The sequence below is a fragment of the Cannabis sativa genome, chromosome 3 (assembly GCF_029168945.1).
Source record: "Cannabis sativa cultivar Pink pepper isolate KNU-18-1 chromosome 3, ASM2916894v1, whole genome shotgun sequence".
NCBI lineage: Eukaryota > Viridiplantae > Streptophyta > Magnoliopsida > Rosales > Cannabaceae > Cannabis > Cannabis sativa.
In genome coordinates, this window is record NC_083603.1 from 41,524,338 (window position 1) to 41,544,328 (window position 19,991).

Consider the following 19,991-nt stretch of genomic DNA (forward strand, 5'->3'; position numbering starts at 1 on the left):
TTAAAATAAGTTTAAAAAGTTTGTTGTCTAATCATGACATGATGATCTTTTATTGACCAGTCATGCATCGGATAATGAACTCACAGGCAAGATACCTCACTTCATAGGAAGTTGGTCAAATCTTACTACCTTGTAAGAAAAGTTGAACTGTATAGTTAGTTTGCAATGTCTATATCTGTATATTCACAATAGTTAGCTACTTGTTTGTGTTGATACAGGGTTATGCAAGGGAACTCTTTTCAAGGGCCTATACCATCAACCTTAGCAAATCTAACTTCTTTACGACAATTGTGAGTAACAGGGCTCAATAGAATTTTCATCTTCAAATTTTTAAAGCTAATAATCTTAAGTGTGACTGTGAACTATATATATGTAGGCTGTTGAGTGATATTTCTAATACAAGTTTTTCTCTTGCATTTATCACCAATATGAAGTCTCTTGTAACTTTGTAAGTAACACTCTTTCTCAACACAAAACCAATCTCTTGAATTATGATCTAATTAACAACTCACAGTGTATATAACCTGCAGAGAACTGAGAAACAATGATATCACTGGCACAATTCCATCGAGTATTGGCAAACTCACACAATTGGAACGTCTGTAAGTCATTAAGGGACTCAAAACTACCCACCATACACTATTTTCTAACTATGAAATCGTGCTTTTATCTTTACAGGGATTTGAGCTTTAACAAGTTAAATGGACCGATTCCAGACTCTCTTTTCAACATTGATTCACTTATTTATTTGTAATTAATATATATCCTTGTCTCTCTTTAATTGCATTATATCATAGTAGCTACTATTATGGAATATATCAAACCAAGTAAGTTTGTTTCCTTTAATCAGGTTTCTTGGAAACAATAGTCTAAATGGTACCTTGCCTTGGAAAAACAGTTCATCTCTTCTCAACATGTGAGTTAATATATATAATTTTTAGTATGTTTAGTAGGATTCATGGTAATCACTCTAAAATTAACACTGATGTACTATATCTTATGCTTGCAGAGATCTATCATACAATAATTTTGCAGGAAGCATTCCTTCTTGGGTTAACGATCAACAGAATTTACAGATGTATGCCTTTCAAGAAATATTAATTTTTTCTTTTTTCACTTTAATTTTTGGTTCATTTTCATCCATAAAAATGACACCCATATGATTTAGTACTTTTGTGTTACGTTGATGCTTGTTTTACTGCATATTTATACTTCACCTTTTTGATGCAGTAACTTGGTTGGCAACAATTTTACTATAGATAATTCAGACAACAGGTATCTTTTATTTTTCTTGTGAAGCTATCTATAATATCTTCCCACCCACATTATTGCTCTAGGTTATAGCTAAGCAAATATAAAGTTTCTAGATTGTGTTGTTGGATAATTAACTTCAATTATCGGTCTAATTTATGCTTAGCTTGTTTTTAGTTTTCTTTTAGGTTTGGACTGCCTTCAAAGAAATTTTCCATGTAATCGAGATCGACCCCTCTGTAAGTAGAGGTTTCACAGTTTGTTTATTTTTTTGTACTTATATTAAGCAATATTACTTACTTAGCAATTTCTTAACTAAATTTTTTATGTGTTTCTTGATTTTGCAGATTCTGACTTTGCAATCAACTGTGGTGGTGAACAAATTACATCTTCTGATGGTGGTGTGTATGAGAAAGATGATGAGACTCTTGGTTCAGCTACTCATTTTGTTACCCGCTCTAAAAGATGGGCAGTAAGCAATGTTGGACGCGTCCTTTGGAATGACAGTGATACCTTTATAAGTACTTCATCATCTCAATTCATAAGTACTTTAGACTCGGAATTATTCGAGACTGCAAGGCTTTCTCCTTCATCATTGAGATACTATGGTCTGGGGCTTCAGAATGGCAACTACACTGTCAAACTCTACTTTGCAGAAACTGCTTTTGAAAATTATCACACCTGGAAAAGTCTAGGCAAACGTATATTTGATATTTATATCCAAGTAATGAGTGCTTAGTTTTCCAAAGATGTCTTAATTTTCTTTTGAACTTAAATTAATGTTTTATCAACTTGGTTCATGACTATTTGTAGTGCAAATTTATAACAGGGAAACCGTGTAATGCAAAACTTTGATATCAGAAAAGAGGCAGGTGGAATCTCTTTCAAGGCGGTCCAGAAGGAATTTAAGGCTGTGGTCTCACAGAACTACCTTGAAATCCATCTGTTTTGGGCTGGAAAAGGAACTTGTTGCATACCAGCAAATGGTAATTATGGACCTTCCATTTCAGCAATCAGTGCTACTCAAGGTAATAACATAGTCGAACTAGTTTGACTGCTGGAATCATTTCAGCAATCAATTAGGATAATGTAGTTGAATATCTTTTTGATACAGATTTCACACCTACTGTCAGTAACAATAAGAAGAGCAGAACTAGTCTGATTGCGGGGATCACTGTTGGGGTCGTCATTTTAAGCTTTATGTCAATTTTAGTGGCCTTCTATCTTATTCAGAGAAGAAAAAAGTCACAAATGAATGATGATGACGACGGTAAACACTTCTACATAAGTTTCCTGCAAATTACTAGTTGTTGGTTGAAAGAGAATTATAATTTTGAAAGCTTAATGATTGTTAGTTGATGATTTGCAGAGTTTTTAGGGATGGATGTTAAACCATTGACTTTCCGTTATGCTGAACTTAAGACCGCGACAAATGATTTTGATTCTTCAAATAAGTTGGGAGAAGGAGGATTTGGACCTGTTTACAAGGTGTGCAGTTGCATTAATCAATTTCATAACAGAAAAATCTCTTTTAGTATTGATATGAAATGTAGTAAAATTCCATTGTGACTACATTTTTACATTTGATACAACTAATAATAGGGAACACTTGAAGATGGAAGAGTTATTGCAGTGAAGCAATTGTCTTTGACTTCTAAGCAAGGAAAGAGCCAATTTGTGGCTGAAATCGCCACAATATCTGCTGTGCAACATCGTAACCTCGTCAAGTTATATGGCTGTTGTATTGAGGGAGATAAAAGGCTTCTTGTTTATGAGTATTTGGAAAATAAGAGCCTTGATCAAGCACTGTATGGTATGAGAATAATGCATTTGTTGCTTATACAAATAACAATGACTGTATTTTAAGAACCAAAAGTTACACTAAACATAACAAATCATGTAACTGTCATGATCAGGTAACCAGAGCTTGAATTTGAATTGGTCAACGCGGTTTGACATTTGCTTAGGCATAGCAAGAGGTCTAGCTTACCTACATGAGGAATCACGAGTTCGAATTGTGCACAGGGATGTCAAATCCAGTAACATTCTTCTTGACTCTAATTTCACTCCCAAAATATCAGACTTTGGTTTGGCCAAATTGTATGAAGATCAAAAGACTCATATAAGTACAGCAGGAGTTGCAGGAACTATGTAAGATTTTCTATGATTGATCATACTTAATTTTTTATTTTACACTTATCATTATGATTAGTAGTAACAATTACAAACTATTCACTAATGTTTCATTGATGTTGTAGTGGTTATCTTGCACCTGAATATGCCATGCTTGGTCACCTTACTGAGAAAACAGATGTCTTTGCTTTTGGAGTTGTGGCATTAGAAATTCTTACCGGCAGAACAAATTCTGACCCGGACTTAGGTGAAGAGAAGGCATATCTTCTTGAATGGGTACTAAAAGGATTACAATCATAGCTTTCAATAATTGAATAGCATAATTTTTTGTTATCCCCTAACAAACACAATTTCATCCTTGTTTATGCTCACTAGGCTTGGAATCTACATGAAGAAGGCCGTGAAATCGAACTGGTGGATTCAAAACTATCAGAATTCATTGAGCAAGAAGTGAGAAGAATCATACAAGTAGCTTTTTTATGCACTCGAACATCACCTACAGCTCGTCCATCAATGTCGAAAGTGGTAACAATGCTTTCATCAGTAGATACTGATGTGGATACTGAATATCACCTACAGCTCGTCCATCAATTGACTGGAAATACAACGATGTCAGCAGCCTAATGAGTCGAATTGCACAAGGGACTGATCCTAGTACAAGCATGAAGGCAGATGGTTAGTGCATGATGAAGTTGATAAAACATGGCTAGTGTTTGTTTTGCTATGGTAGTGCAAGTCATGTCTAATATGATAGAAAAATCAGGGCATGTCAACATATGCACCTTGTCATGTATCCATGTTTAGAATCTAGAGTATGGCTTTTATGAACAGTTTTCAAGTACAAACCTACATATTGTGGTACATGAGTCCATTGTTTCTTACCCATCGCTAGAGTTTACAACTCGCTCATTTTCTGTATTTTTTTTGAAGTTTTTGACGATGTCGTAAAATATCGCTAAATATCGCTATATCACGAAACATCGCTAAATGTCTTTAATTCACAGCATTGCTAAAAATATTGCTAAATGTCGTGAAATCACACTCAAGTTTTCACAATGATTAGCGATGTGATGTGCATCTTTTAGTTTCATATCAAAATACATTGCTAATAGCATCGCTAAACATCGCTAAATACACAAAACATCGCCAAATATCGCTAATCATCGCTAAACTTCATCCATAACCTCAGATTTGGTTTATCATTGCAAATATATTGCTAAATATCGCAAAAAACTAGAAAACTAGAAGAAAAAATGCAAAAAAACGAGAGAGTCCGTGAGAGAGGACAATGACAGGGGCTTGCGACTCGGGTTCTGGGTTTGTGTGTTCGACAACAGTGGTTCTCGGTCGGAGTTCAATGTCGGAGAGTGAGAGAGTTAGAGAGAGAAGTTTTTTTTTTTTGAAATGTAAGGGTATTTTTAGGAAGAAAAGATATTAAAAGTATAGATATACTATTTCTAATTGGATAATATATTAAAACACTACGTTTTATATTTAAGCATACTAAGTCAAATTTCTCAATAACATTCATCAATTAAATGGGATCATATAACGTGACACATAAGCACCATATATCGTAATATAAAAAAATTTCTTAACGGAATCAAAAATGGAAACCAGGTACCAGGAACGTGCCATCTCCTTCATTGATTATGATAGTAGGACTTCGAATAAGTGCATGAAACACAAACCAAAATGGAAACTTATAAATTTACTTCTCTTAAAATAATAATTCACAAATCGAAAACCATTTTCCACCAAACAACTCCATTAACGATCAAAAATAATAGCTTCAGTCACAAACAACATAAGATCGATCATGAGTTCAGAACCAAAATCGTTCCTCAAACTACCGAAAATATATGAAAAATTAGAGATGGAATGGTTGCTAGATAAATGAACTACTCAATCAATACTTTAAAAAAAATTAATCCGAAACGACATAAATCCATTAAAACCGATAAAAAAAGCTTTGTGAAAAAATTAAAACTAATAGTGCATAATTAAATTAACTAAACTTCAAATAATCAAACGATTAGCAATGAAAAGATTAACAAATGCAAGCAGTAATTGTAGAAAAAACAAGGATGAACAGAGTATGAAAAACCAGAAACAATTAAAGCTGTAAAATAATAAAATCAACACAAAGATATATACTGGTTCAAGTCCGATAGATTGATATGATCTATGGATCTACTCCAGTTCTAGAACACCACCGAATTTTCTTTATTGATTGAGCAAGAACATGTACAATATAGTCGAGATCGATTCTCTGATGGATTCTCTCAAAGTATTTCAACTCTCACACTCTTACCCAAGAATTTTCTTCATCTACAAATGATTCTTCATACAAAACCCAACCAGATCTCTCTCTTTTCTTTGTACCTTTCTCTTTCTACCTCTCAATCTTTTCTCTCTATCTCTCAACTCAATCCGATCATTGTGTTTGAAATGATAAGTGTTGGTGGTATTTATAGGCTTACAATCAAGATCCTAAAGTCAATGGTTGTAAGAAGTTAGGTTGTTAAGTTAGTTAGGCAATAACTAACTTAACCAACAGATCTCCACGTTAGCATAAGTAAGAGTTCATCTAGGAGCATGTATGAGGACTTCCAGAATTACAAACCAAGGCACTCCCTGAAGGAACTTTCGGATAGGAAAGAGCCAGCATGTATGAAGGAACTTCAAAATAGAGGGTCTAATTGGTAACTCTGACAAAACACAGGGTCCAAAATGGTATTTACCCTAAATAATTTAAACAAACTAAGATTTTGCGAAGAAAAAATCAAATTTTTTATTTTTTACAAATTCATATCTTAAAAAATAAAGAAAAATAATTATAAATTCAATAAAAATATAAAATCATTTAAAAAAATCAATAGAAATTAAAACTAAAAAAAATATTATATTTACTTAAACAATTCTAGATTGTTAGAGAAAAAAAAAATACTCAAACTTGTTCTCGTAAAATTAAGTTTTTATAAAAATTAAATTTTTAATATACTTTTTTATATCTAAATAGATTTTTTAATAAAAAATAATAATAATCGCTTATTTAGTTTTAATTTTTTTAAAGCAAATTTCTTAATGATTCAAAATGATATTTTAAGATCTAAACTAAATTTTTTAAGATTTACGTACCAAAAAAAATAGGGTAAATACTATTTTGGACCCTGTGTTTTGCAAAAGTTACAGATTAGACCCTGTGTTTTGTTAAATGACAAAATGGACCCTGTATTTTCTAAAATAGTAAAAATAGGACCCTGAGCTTAATTTTTGACAACTTTTTGTTTTAATACAACCAACTTAAAAACAATGCTTAATACGAACAGATACACAAAATGTAAACAGTTTTGTCATAACACTTTTAGATCGGATTATAATTAAACTTTATTTTGACAAAAAATCAATTCAGGGTCCTATTTGTACTATTTTAGAAAATACAGGGTCCATTTTGTCATTTAACAAAACACAGGGGTCCAATTGATAACTTTTGTAAAACAGAGGGTCCAAAATAGTATTTACCCAAAAAAATATTGAATCTTTCTTATTTTATTTAGAGGGAGTACGATTTGATAATTGTCAAAGTTTAGAAGACAAAGTTTTTAATTTACAAAGACAAATCATCATTTAAACGGAATAATGAGATAAAACTTAACAAAATGACTAAATTTCTGTAAATGTAAAAGTTCTGGAAAAATTTTTAGCAAACAATATATTTTAAGGGGCATGTTCAGTTAGTACTGTTGAAAATTTAGAGGCAAAATTACTAATAATTTCATTATAAATGAGTTTTGTTATTCAATATTTTAAGATGTTGATGTGGTACATCCTATAATTGATTAGTAATTCTTCATAATAAAGTCGCAAACAAGGAAGAGTGGAGCATGCTCCAAGAGTTAGCATTACCTTGCTTTTATTCTTCTTTTTTTTTTTTTTTTTTTCATGAAGAGAACACATCAGGTTTGGTCTTGGAACGCCATGCTAACACCATGCTTGGCAAACAATTCTAGGACCGATCTTAAAACATCATGCCATGGGGGCGGGCGGTCACGGCTTCAAAGCCGGCTTCATTCTTTCTCCGAGAAGCCTGTTATAATACAAAAATTATGTTAGTTGTTGTACATTATAGAAAGATAGAATATACATAATTATAACATTATAAACAAGCATTGTTATTTAATACTTTAAGGTTTTCAACATAAACCCATGTGACACTTTATAATTGGATAACCGTTGTTGTGAAAATTAATGTGCAAGTGTACACAATCCTTTCAAGTAATAAAGTGATAAGTATAGAGTATCGTCTCTACAGAGATTGATTAACAATTAATTATGTAAAAATCAATACTAAATAACTTGGGTAAAACATACAATATTAATTTGAGCTACGCTAAAAACTAAGCATGAAAGGAAATAAAATAAAAAATAAAAAATGAGCAAAGTGATGAGCTAGAACAATTAAATCTCCCTGCAAATTCAATGTAATTTCATAGAAGATGCATTAGCAAATAAATTTTGTCAATCAAAAATTTATGAATGAACATATAATTTTTCCAAACTTATATATTATGGGCTCTCAAAACTAAATTTAGCATATTCTTATGCAAATCTAGAATTAAAGAACACAAATTATACAACAATTTCCAATTGGTCATACATGATAAATAATACATTCCTATACTATCTACAAATGACAATTTTTTAATGTGATAATCATATGTAAATATCGTTCAAGTATTCCTACTAATTTCTTTTTTCAAAATCAAAATTAGCTAATCTACAATTGGTGATCATCTAAAAGTGGATAGATAAAATTAAACATCCTTGAATGAACAAAACTTCCATGGCTAAAAACTTTCATAAAACATCAATAAAATTTACAATTCCAAGTTCATTAAAAGTTCTAACTACAACAAAATTACTTCATACTCAAGAGTAGAACAAAAATACTCAAAAAATTAGAAGCAAAAAAGGAAATAAATAAAGAGAAATTTATAGTTTTGTATACATTATATAATTTTATTACACTATATAATACAAAATAATTTATTTACATTTAATTATACATTATATATTAGATATATAAAATAATTTTAATTTTATATACAATCTATATAAGATAATTTTTTTTCTAAGTCTTATATAAAATAAACAATGAACATATTTTTTCTTACAACAAAAAAAGTAAAATAAAATAAACATACATATTTAGTTTATAAAACTATATATTAAATATATAAACAAATTTTTTAAATATGTTTGCATATATAATTTTGTATTAAATTTTAATAAACACATATATTATTTTAGTAATATACATCAAAATATAAATATTGACTTATGTATTTTAATGTTTAGCTTTAAGCATTTTTTTCTAAAAAATTAATTAAAAATAATCGACATGTTAAAATCATAAACATTTATGTTTATTTTCATTATATAATGTGAATATGATGATTATTTGTAAATATTTATAAAATTGTATAGAATTGTGTAATTATGTTTCTTTTTGCACATTTTTTGCAATATAATTAATTTATTTGTATATAATTGAAAATTGCACATAAATATAAAAGGATGGGAAATAACTATCTAGAAATGAATCCTCCTTTTCCTTTTCTTTTGTACTTCTTTTTTCCTATTCCTTTTCTTCATAATTCCTATTTTTTGCTGTCTTTCTCACTAAAAAGGCAGCCAAGCACAAGGAGGGAGTGTAGGCTTAAGCTCTCACTCATACGTATTCTATACAACAGAATTCTTAGTTTATGAAAAATTATTAGAGAATTTTTTTAAGAAAAGAAAAATTATATTAAAAAATTACAGTTTTTTTTTTTTTTTTGCTTAGGTTAACAATATGAAACCCTTGAGTTTGAGCCTACGCATAACTGTAGCGCACATGTTGCCTCTACCTCTCTCAAATATAGTCAATAGTCATCCTCCCATCTCATGTGTACCTTTTAGTACTCTCATCAAGAAGCCTCTTCTCTTCTACGTCAATTTGGCAAAGAGTGATGATGATTTTGGGAGAAGAAGAAGGACGGGAGGAGCAGATGATGGACGATGGAGAAGATAAAAAAAAAGGGGAAAATATTAAAGTAAAGAAAAGGAAAAGATTACAGAAAAGAAAAGGAAATAAAGATTATTGAAGTTTTAATATTTTTTTTCCTTTGTTGAACTTTTATTCATTTATACGAAGGTTGGGGATTTTGGTTTCTTTGCTTGACGGTACTGGAGATGGTCACTTTTTACGCTGGTCGCCACCATATCCCATTCCGTGAACTCGCCGCCGATGTTCTAGGTTCAGGTTGGATGATTTTCTTTGTACTTAATATTTATTTAGCAATTTTGCTTGCAAGGCAATGCATTCAGGTATATCATTACAATACTTTGATTTTGCTTTTTATATGTTATAATTGATGTTGTAGTTATGTACATTCAGATTTTCAAGTATAGTTTTGAGTTTGGTATAAATGTAGGTTCCTGCCATTGCCATGTGATTTTATATATATATTTTAAATTAGATTTTTGTGTCAGTGAATTTCTGTCCACTTTTTTGTCAAAACATATTTATTGTGAAACTAGAAAAATAGTTATTTTTTGGTACTGGGTTCCTTCTTAGTATGCAATTACCGTGTGGACCTCTCTTCATATTTTGTTGTTGCTGTAATGGTGTTTTAATTCAGAGTCTTTTGTTTTTAGTTGTTAGTAATGGCGTCAATGGGGCTATTTACATGAATGTCTCCTTTTTTTAGTTTTAAATTTTGTGGTTGTGTCAGTTTTCGGTGATAAATGTAAGAAAATAGTAAAAAAAAAATGCTTCTCGGTCACACAATATTCAAGATCTATAGTCACTGGTATTGTCAGTTTTTAAGTTATTATTTTTAATTAAACTGCTATCGGTTCTTTTTTTGAGCAGTTTTTTACTTTCTTTATTTTTTGTTAATTTGAGTTATGTTGTTTTTTTACGACTAATTTTTTAAAAACTAATTATTATTATTATTATTATTATTTGAGGTGTTAGTTTTTGTTGTACTAGCTTATTAGGTTAGTTTTTAAATTTTCATTCTAAACTTTATTATTAATTATATATAAGGTAGATTTTATTTTGACTATTAGTGATATTATAGTTATTAGAGATTTAATTTTAGTTCTCGGTTAATAGAGTTGTAAAGTTATTGAATTATTCAAATTATTAAATTATTTAAAGTAGTCTGTGTTCAGAATTTTCAGCCGGTATCAATTACATTTAACAAGATAAGTTTCTCCTTTTATATAGAACAAATATTGTTACTAATTTTCAATATGATTATTAATTTATAGTGAAAATATATTATAAAAATTTTAAGAATATTTATTTATAATAATTATTATTTTATTTTTATTTTTTTTTTAAATAAAATATTACGTAATGCAACTCCATTATTAAGCATTCAAGTATTTATTTTTAAATTGCAACTCCATTATTTTTATTAATTGAATATACGTAAAAAAAATAATTTCAAAAAATAATTCATAATATTTTTTTTCAATTATTTATTGTATTATTTTTAAATTATGTAGAAGGCACTTAGCATAAAACTAAGTATACGTGCTTCGCACGTACCTTTCTTCTAGTATATATATATAAAAATAGAAAAGCTTACATATTATGTATATATATATATATGTTAGTTTAATTTATTTAAGTTTTTGTTTTATACATAATAAACCCTCATTCAATTTGTATATTAAGCCCACACTCACTTTATTTCTACCCAACTCCAAATGTTAACATAATAAATTATAGGGATTATTTCACAAATACATAAAAATAACAAAAAGAATTACTAAAATGTAATTTTACGAAATTTTAAATATTTTTACGATTTTTTTTTTAATTTTATTTACAGAAAATATGGTCTTTTTATGTTGTACGTACTCATAGTTAATATGTTGTTGATTTTTTGTTATTTGTAAGTTATTTTTTGTTGTTGTTTTGATGTTATTTTCATGTTACTTTTATACAGTTTTCTTGTTGTTTTCGTGTTGTTTGTATGGAAACCGTTAAAATGTAAAAAACAAAAAAATTCTTTAAATGTAAAAAGTAATTTTTTTTACAAAAAGTAGTACCCTATGTAATTATTCCTAAATTATATCACTAAAAAATTTAACACCACTTTCGTAAAACTGTCAACATTTTTTTTTTGTTGCTAAATACATGTGTAATACTCTCTTTAAAATTCTCTTAATTTCATTTCGATTTTTATTATTTTTTAAATAAAAATAAAAATCATTTGATTTAATTTTTATTCAAACCCTTAGAAATTCTGGGTTCGTCACTAATCCCATCCCCCTACCTCACTCTCAAAATTGTCACATCAATTAATATATAGCCTCACCTCATCATCATTATTTAACAATAGATTGAGCAATCAGCCACAACTACTTTTGGTGCACAAAAATTATGCAAAACTAACATATCCTCACATAGAGCGTTTTCTTTATCAAAAATCACTCAAAAGTTACCAACTTCTCACTATCAACACTCTAAATGACTCAATATAGAATAAAATACCAAAAGTCACAAATAAAGAAAGGGGAAGACTTAAAAAAAGACTAAAAATAAATAAAATAAACTTATTAAAGACACAATTAAGGAAAAAAATCACCTGTCCCATTTTACCTGTTCCATTCCTGTCCCCACCAGTTAAATTTGGCCACATCATTTAAAATGCCAAATAGACATTGAACAAACCAAGATGTTGTTAACTCCGTTTGTTTTCTTTTGTATTGTCAGCATTAATTCTTTTTCTACATTAATGTTAATTCTCTCTCTAAAATTAAATGTTATAATAACTTTTTATAGTTTATGTGATTCTTTTATGGGGAATATTTATTTTAGTAGAAACATACAGTTTTTTTAAAAGAAAAAAAAAAATAAAACAGGTACAATTTTTAAAGAAATTTATACATACACGCAGTAAGATTTTTATATATTTATTAATTTATTGTGTATTCATTTTTTTTTAAAAAAAATTACTAATTCAAAACATCAGTTAGATTCAAATAGCTAGTATTTTTGGTATATATATATATATGTATGAGTACACTTTTAATGGATATTACCTATTTATGGGTAGTATTATGAAAATTTAAGTTTTATGTTTAATTTTTCTATTTAATTAAAAAAAAAAATCTCTTATTTTTACATTATATGAGTTGAGATTGTTCCGTTAGTTGAAAAAAAAATTAAGAAAAACAAATTTTCGGCAAAACAAAAGTTGAATTTGACTTAAGTATTTTGTATATAAATATATTTTTGATATAGTGTAAAAATTACGTAATATTTTTTGATATTTTTTTTAATTAAGTAGTTAAATTAAGCATAGAAATTCAATTTTCTCTTTTTAATATTGGTCGTTGGATCAAAATTTAATAGTTTAATATTTTTAAAATTAATATTTATAGTTAAATTGTTTAGTAACCATCAATGACTAATACCCATTAAAAAGTGCTCATATATGTATATTTTTTTCAATAGCTATTCGATCTATTTTTTTTAACAAAATTATTTGAATCTATTGATATTTTGAATAACAAAAAGTGTTAATTTTTTTTTACAATAAAGTTTGTTTTGTTTTATCATTATTTTATTCATTTTCTAAAATATTTATTAATTTTCTACCGTATATATATTATGTTAAATTGATCAACTGAGAACGCTAAATTTAAATATACAAGTTTATTTAACACAATTTTTGGTAATTTTTAATTAGTAGTTTTGATTAAATATTATTTTTTTTTTAATTTTTTTTGTTAGCATCATCAATTTTGGCACTGTAGTGTAGGGTGTGTGGGATTTAATTAGTTTACAAAATATAGCTAATTAGCTACTGAGGTTATTTATACATTATAAATATAAAAATTTGCTAAAAAATATTAATAAAATTGATAAACAATAAATAATATAATAAATAGTATTTAATCAAAAATTTTAATTAGAAATTATCAAATATTGTGTTAAATAAACTTGTATATTTAAATTTTTAACATAATATATGTACGGTAGAGAATTAATAATATTTTAGAAAATGAATAAAATAATAAAAAAACAAAACAAACTTTTTTTTAAAAAAAAAAAAAAATAGCACTTTTTGTTATTCAAAATATCAATAGAATCAAATAACTTTGTTAAAAAAAATAGATTGAATAGCTATTGAAAAAAAAAAGATGCATATATACCAAAAATACTAGCTATTATTTAAATCTTATTAATGTTTTGAATTAGTAATTTTTTTAAAAAAAATGAATACACAATAAACTAATAAATATATAAAAATCTTACTGCATGTATATATAAATTTCTTAAAAAATTGTATGCGTTTTATTTTTTTTTTTCTTAAAAAAAACTGTATGTTTCTAATCAAATAAATATTCCTTTTAAAAAAAATTACATAAACTATAAAAAATTATTATAACCTTTAGTTTTAGAGAGTAACATTTATTAAGAAAGAGAATTAATGCTGATAATTAATGATTATTTTAATATACAAAAGAAAACAAATGGAGTTAAAGCATCTTGGTTTGTTCAATGTCTATTTGGCATTTTAAATGATGTGGCCAAATATAACTGGTGGGGACAGGAGTGGAACAGGCAAAATGGGACAGATGATTTTTTTCCCACAATTAAAGAGTTATCGGTGGTTCTCTAAAATATTTATTAAATTAAAATATATAAAACTCAATATTAAAATACACTAATAATAACACTATGTATACCACCTCATGCCACTTATCCGAATTGGAATAGCCACTTTCATGTAACTCTACTTAGTTTACCAGTCCCGCGCTATCATTAAGGTGATTATATATTCACACTAAACTGAGAAATGTGAGTATAAAACTAATAATATTATTGTTGTATAATTATAATTCATGTATTTTGTTTAAATATTCTCTTTTTAATTTCTTTTCTTAGCAGGTAGAACTTTTTTTTTCTTATATAATTAATATGTGTGTGGGCATGAGGTTTTGTTTTATTATGTGTTTGTTGTGTTAGATAAATTAACAATTAACCAAAGATCTATTTGTATATAACATAGAACACAATAATAAGATATAATAATTAGGTATGTGTACCTGATTGATCCATAGCAATTATCTCTGATTGATCCACAGCAGTTACTCCAATTTGATAGTGCAATACTATCAACTAAGTCTTCCTCCCTAGATCTCTAAATCAGAAGCATTTATTTTCTCTGATTATCAAAAGGTATACAATTGTGATGAGACAATATGTATTTATAGAGTTAGGGAGGGGACTTAGCTACAAAACCCTAGTTGGGCTGGGCCTGCTCATCAAAGGCTTCAGTCAACTAGAAAAGCCCACACTTCTGCTTCACCTAGACTTTACTCACAGATGCTAAGCCCATTAACAATTGATCACCAACAACATGGGCTAACACAGCAAAGAACTATCCAATCAACCCAAGTTTTAATAAAACCAATAAAATTTAATGTAAGCCCAAATAAAAGTCTAACATTCTCCCACTTGGGCTACATTGATTTTAATACATATATATTATATATCAAAATAATTTTGTTTGAAAACGACTCATGGGTTGAACAACAAGAAAACATTTGTGGCCACTTTAAAAACTGATAGTTCTCTGATAGCATCTCAACATACCGGTCCAATTTAACCTTTGATAATGAACTATGACAGTCATATTGTTTTTAGCTCAACAAAAGACATTCATAATCACAAATACCAAAGTATTAAATCGACATGGTCAATAAGTCTAGTAGTGTGGTAAGGAATTATGTTCAACATGTGATCAATTTAAAATAACATAATATCCTTATCAGTCCTCAATTTCACTGATACCGTGATGCTTAATAAATAAGCCAGTGAAATTAAACATACACCACTTAAAATAAGTAAGTGTCACTAAACTTGCTTAAAGAATTAAGCCAACAACATATCATTGTCAATAAGCAAATAAATTTAAAAGACAATGATCACAACAATATGAACCACATGCTTTCAATTCAATCATTCTCGAGAATATAACAAAACATAATTGAAAACATATCCATTCAATAATAAAATATTGAAACATAAAATGTAGTTCATAACTTTATTCAGAAAATTATAAATAATAATTTCTAAAAACAAACAAAAAATAAAACTCCCACTAACCCAAAAGATCAAAAGATTCTAAAATGCCCATATTAACAACATGTTTATTAAACAACACGGCACTTAACCCTTTGGTTAGAGGATCTGCTAACATCGACTCGGTCTTGCAATTTTCAATAACAATGTCTCCTTTCTTGACCAAATCTCTGACAGTGAGATACTTTATTTCCATATGTTTAGAAGCACTACTAATCTTGTTATTCTTTGAAAAGAAAACAGCAGCATTATTATCACAATAGATTAGCATAGGTGTGGAAATAAAATCAACCACTCGTATCTCCGAAATAAAATTCTTCAGCCACAAAGCTTGCAAAGATGCCCCATAACATGCAACAAACTCAAAGATACATAGTAGATGACGTGATCAAAGTCTCGTTTGACACTCTTCCAAGAAATAGCAAAGACCTGCCAAGGTGAAAATATAGCCCGAAGTTGACTTTAAATCATCTACACAACCACCAAAATCAATCTGAATAACCAACAACTCGAAGATTGTCAACATGCTTATACACAAGCATAAAACTCTTCGTTCTTTGCAAATATCTCAAAACTTTCTTGGCTGCAACCCAATGATCAAGGCCAGGATCAGATAAATATCTCCCAAGAACATTTACTACGAAAGCTATGTCAGGTCGAGTGCAAACCTGAGCATACATCAAACTCCCTACTACACTTGCATAAGGGATGTTCTTCATTGCTCCTCTTTCCAAGTCGTTCTTAGGACATTGCCGCTTAGTGAACTTGTCCCCTTTCGTAATAGGAACGAATCCGGCTTTACATAAATCCATGTTGAACCTTTTGAGCACACGATTAATGTAAGCTTCTTGAGATAAGCCAAGAACTTTTCGATTCCTGTCACGATGGATCTCAATCCCCAAAACATAGGATGCCTCTCCAAGATCTTTCATATCAAAATTGGAAGACGAAGAAAATTTTTGGTCTCATTTAGTAGTGACAAATCACTGCTGGCAAGTAAAATGTCATCTACATAAAGAACAAGAAAAATATAACGACTCCCACTGATCTTCATATAAATACACTGATCAAACTTGTTCTCTACGAAACCAAACGATGTCACAACCTGGTCAAACTTCAAGTACCACTGGCGAGATGCCTGTTTGAGACCATAAATGGATCGTTTCAACTTGCAAACCAAGTGTTCTTTTCCTTTCTCCTTGTAGCCTTCAGGTTGAGACATATAGACTTCCTCATTCAATTCTCCATTCAGAAAAGCAGTTTTAACATCCATTTGATGCAACTCTAAATCAAAATGCGCAACTAAGGCCATAATAATTCTGAATGAATCTTTAGTGGAAACAGTGAGAAAGTTTCAAAGGTAATCAATACCTTCTCTTTGAGTAAAGCCTTTAGCCACTAAACGCGCTTTAAACCTTTCAATCTGTCCCTTTTTATCTCTTTTAGCCTTTAAAATCCACTTACAACCTATTGGTTTAAAACCATCAGGTAATAAAACTAGCTCCCATACACCATTTTTCTTCATGGAGTCGATCTCATCATCCGTAGCTGCTAACCATTTTGAAGATTGTGGACTATTAAGAGCTTCACTAAAAGTGACAGGATCCACAAAATGATCAATATCATATTCTCCTTCTCCAAGATAAACAAAATTATCATGACACTTTGTTGACTTCTTTTGTCTCTGAGATCTTCTTAGAGGAGGTACTTCTGGAATAACTTCTCTTTGTTGATCATTGTTTTGAATAACATCTTCCACAACTGGAATTTCTTCAATAACAGGATTCTCATTAACAATAGGAGCTTCATCATTAATAGGCCCTTCATCAATAATAGGACCTTCATCATCTTCGATATCGGGAGCAATGTTTTCATCAACAATGGGAGCATTACCAACTGGAGTAGAATGGAGACTACTATTATCATCTCTTGAAAATGACATAGGAATACAAATTCCTTTAGAGGACTCCCCCATTTCAAGAGATGTTGAAGGAATTTTTTCAGCAACATCAAATTCCAGAAATTTAGCAGTCTGAGATTCAACAATTCGCGTACCACGAGTGGGACAGTAAAAGCGATAGCCTTTCGAGCGCATTGGATAACCAATGAAATAACAGCGATTTGTTCTCGGATCTAACTTTTTCAAATTAGGATCATAAATCTTTACTTCAGCTGGACAACCCCAAACTCGAAGATGATTAAGACTAGGCTTCCGCCCAGTCCACAACTCAAAAGGGGTCTTGGGAAATCGCATTTACCGGGAACACGATTTAAAATATAAGTTGCGGCTCATAAGTGCTTCACCCCATAAAAACTCTGGAAGATTTGTTCTACTCATCATACTTCTAACCATATCCATGAGAGTGCGATTTCTCCTTTCAAAGCAACGCCATTTTGCTCAGTGAACCAGGCATAGTGTATTGAGCAACTATACCATTTTCTTGTAAGTACTCTGCAAAAAGCCCCATGTGTTGTCCAGATTCTGTATAACGACCATAATATTCTCCTCCACGATCAGAATGAACAACTTTGATGACTCTTCCTAATTGTTTCTCAACCTCATTTCGAAAAATTTTGAGTTTATCAAGGGCGTCAGATTTTTCCTTAATTAAATAGGTGAATCCATAACGAGAAAAATCATCAATAAAAGTGATAAAATACTTATTTCTGCACAACGTGGTGGAATAAGGACCACTAATGTCCGTGTGGATAATTTCCAATAAAGATTGACTGCGGTTTGCAGTCTTCTTTCTTGTTTTAGTCAATTTTCCACGAGTACAATCAACACAAGTATCCCAATCGAAGCATCAAGAGGAGGAAGTATTTCAGATTTAATTAAACGATCAACCCTTTCTCTGGAAATATGACCCAATCTTTTGTGCCATAACAATAAGGATGTTTCCTTAATATGAGGTCTTTTACCCACAGAATTCACAACATTAAAAGAGGAATTTAAAGGAGCCAATGACAACTTGTAAAGACCATCAGAATAAAAGCAATTTCCAATAATTCGAGAGTCAAGCATAATGTCAACATTATCATTTGCAAAATGAAAAGAATATCCTTGTTTAACCAAAAGCGGAAGCGAAACTAAATTCCTTTTAAAAGTAGGAACATAAAAAGTATTGTTCAGAATAATCTTATCACGAGACTGTAATTCAAGAATAAATGTTCCAACATAGATAACGTCAACTCCAACATCATTGCCCACTTTAAGCTTGGACTCCCTCTCACTTGGCTTCCTGAGATCCCTTAGCCCCTGTAAGGAAGCAGAAACATGAACAGTAGCACCACTGTCTAACCACCAAGAATCAATAGGAACATCAACTAGATTAGATTCAAAACAAACACATGCCAATGGATTACCTGATTGTGCTTGCTTCTTTTCTAACCAAGTATTTTTCACAAAAGTAACACTTCACATTAGAGTATTTGGACTTTCCGTTGTTATTCTTCTGTTTATTCTTATGCTCCTTACCATTACCATTTTGTTTAGTAGCACCATCATTTTTATTCTTGAATTTTCCTTTTCCTTTGTTGGGCTTGAGGTGAGAAACATAGTTAGCAGATTCATTCTTCTCCCTTTTAAGCTTGCTTTCTTCGTACACACCGAGAAATTAGGTCGGCGATAGTCCATGTTTGATTGTAAGTGTTGTAGAGTTTGTCTTGATTAGGCTGAAAGAGGCAGGAAGAGCATGAAGAGCTCGATGAATAATGAAAGAGTCAGGAAGAGGAATATTATGATCTTTCAACTTGGACTGAACATTCACCAATTTCAGAATAAAATCTCGCACTCCTTTTAATTCATCATACTTAATGGTTGTCATTTCATCCATAAGATGTCCAGCTTCAGCGTTTTCACCAGTGTCGTATAATTTTTCTACAGCATTGAAAAACTCTTTGGCATTTGTAGTGTCTGGCAAACCACTCAATAGATGTTCAGGAATGGATCTTTTCATAGTAAGAAGACTAAGACGACTTGACTTTTCCCATTGTGCATGATGAGTTCTCTCGGCGGTACATGCGGAGTCGGTAAGATCGGCGAGTTTTTCTTCTCGTAGGCACAAGTCCATATCCATTATGCCTAAAGTAAATTCCACATCTCGTTTCCATGTCTTGTAGTTGGAAGCATTCAAAATATGGATGGAAGCATTATTGTTGTTCACAGAAAAGGAGACTGAAAAATTCAAAAATTAAAACTTGAATAAGCAATATGAGCAATGTATTAGAAAATATTGTAGAATCAACTGGTCATTATAATCTCCCCTTTGGGGTGAGAATATAACACACACATGATCTACCTTCATGAAGTTAACAACAAAGGAAAAAATACATATCATTTAAGAATTTTATTACCTTTGGGCAAATAAATTTCTTAAAAATATGTATTAATTCAAGCAAAAAATAATAATAAATTTATATATTTAAATTATTACCTTTGGGCAAA

General features: G+C 29.9%; 2 protein-coding genes across 2 annotated transcripts in view; both read left to right on the forward strand.

Moving 5' to 3' along the window:
• The window catches only part of LOC115711010 (probable LRR receptor-like serine/threonine-protein kinase At1g56140), a 34,221-nt gene that overhangs the window by 1,770 nt on the left and 12,460 nt on the right, over positions 1 to 19,991 (forward strand). The gene's annotated exons all lie outside the window — the stretch shown is intronic.
• LOC115709596 (probable LRR receptor-like serine/threonine-protein kinase At1g56140) lies at positions 38 to 4,290 on the forward strand (the record flags this gene model as incomplete). Its single annotated transcript, XM_061111343.1, has 17 exons — positions 38 to 132; positions 219 to 290; positions 377 to 448; positions 531 to 602; positions 679 to 750; positions 851 to 916; positions 1,010 to 1,078; positions 1,231 to 1,275; positions 1,429 to 1,490; positions 1,599 to 1,975; positions 2,081 to 2,279; positions 2,366 to 2,521; positions 2,621 to 2,739; positions 2,854 to 3,064; positions 3,168 to 3,402; positions 3,510 to 3,660; positions 3,760 to 4,290. Coding segments are annotated over 17 exons (2,322 nt in total), but the record flags the coding sequence as incomplete, so codon positions are not given.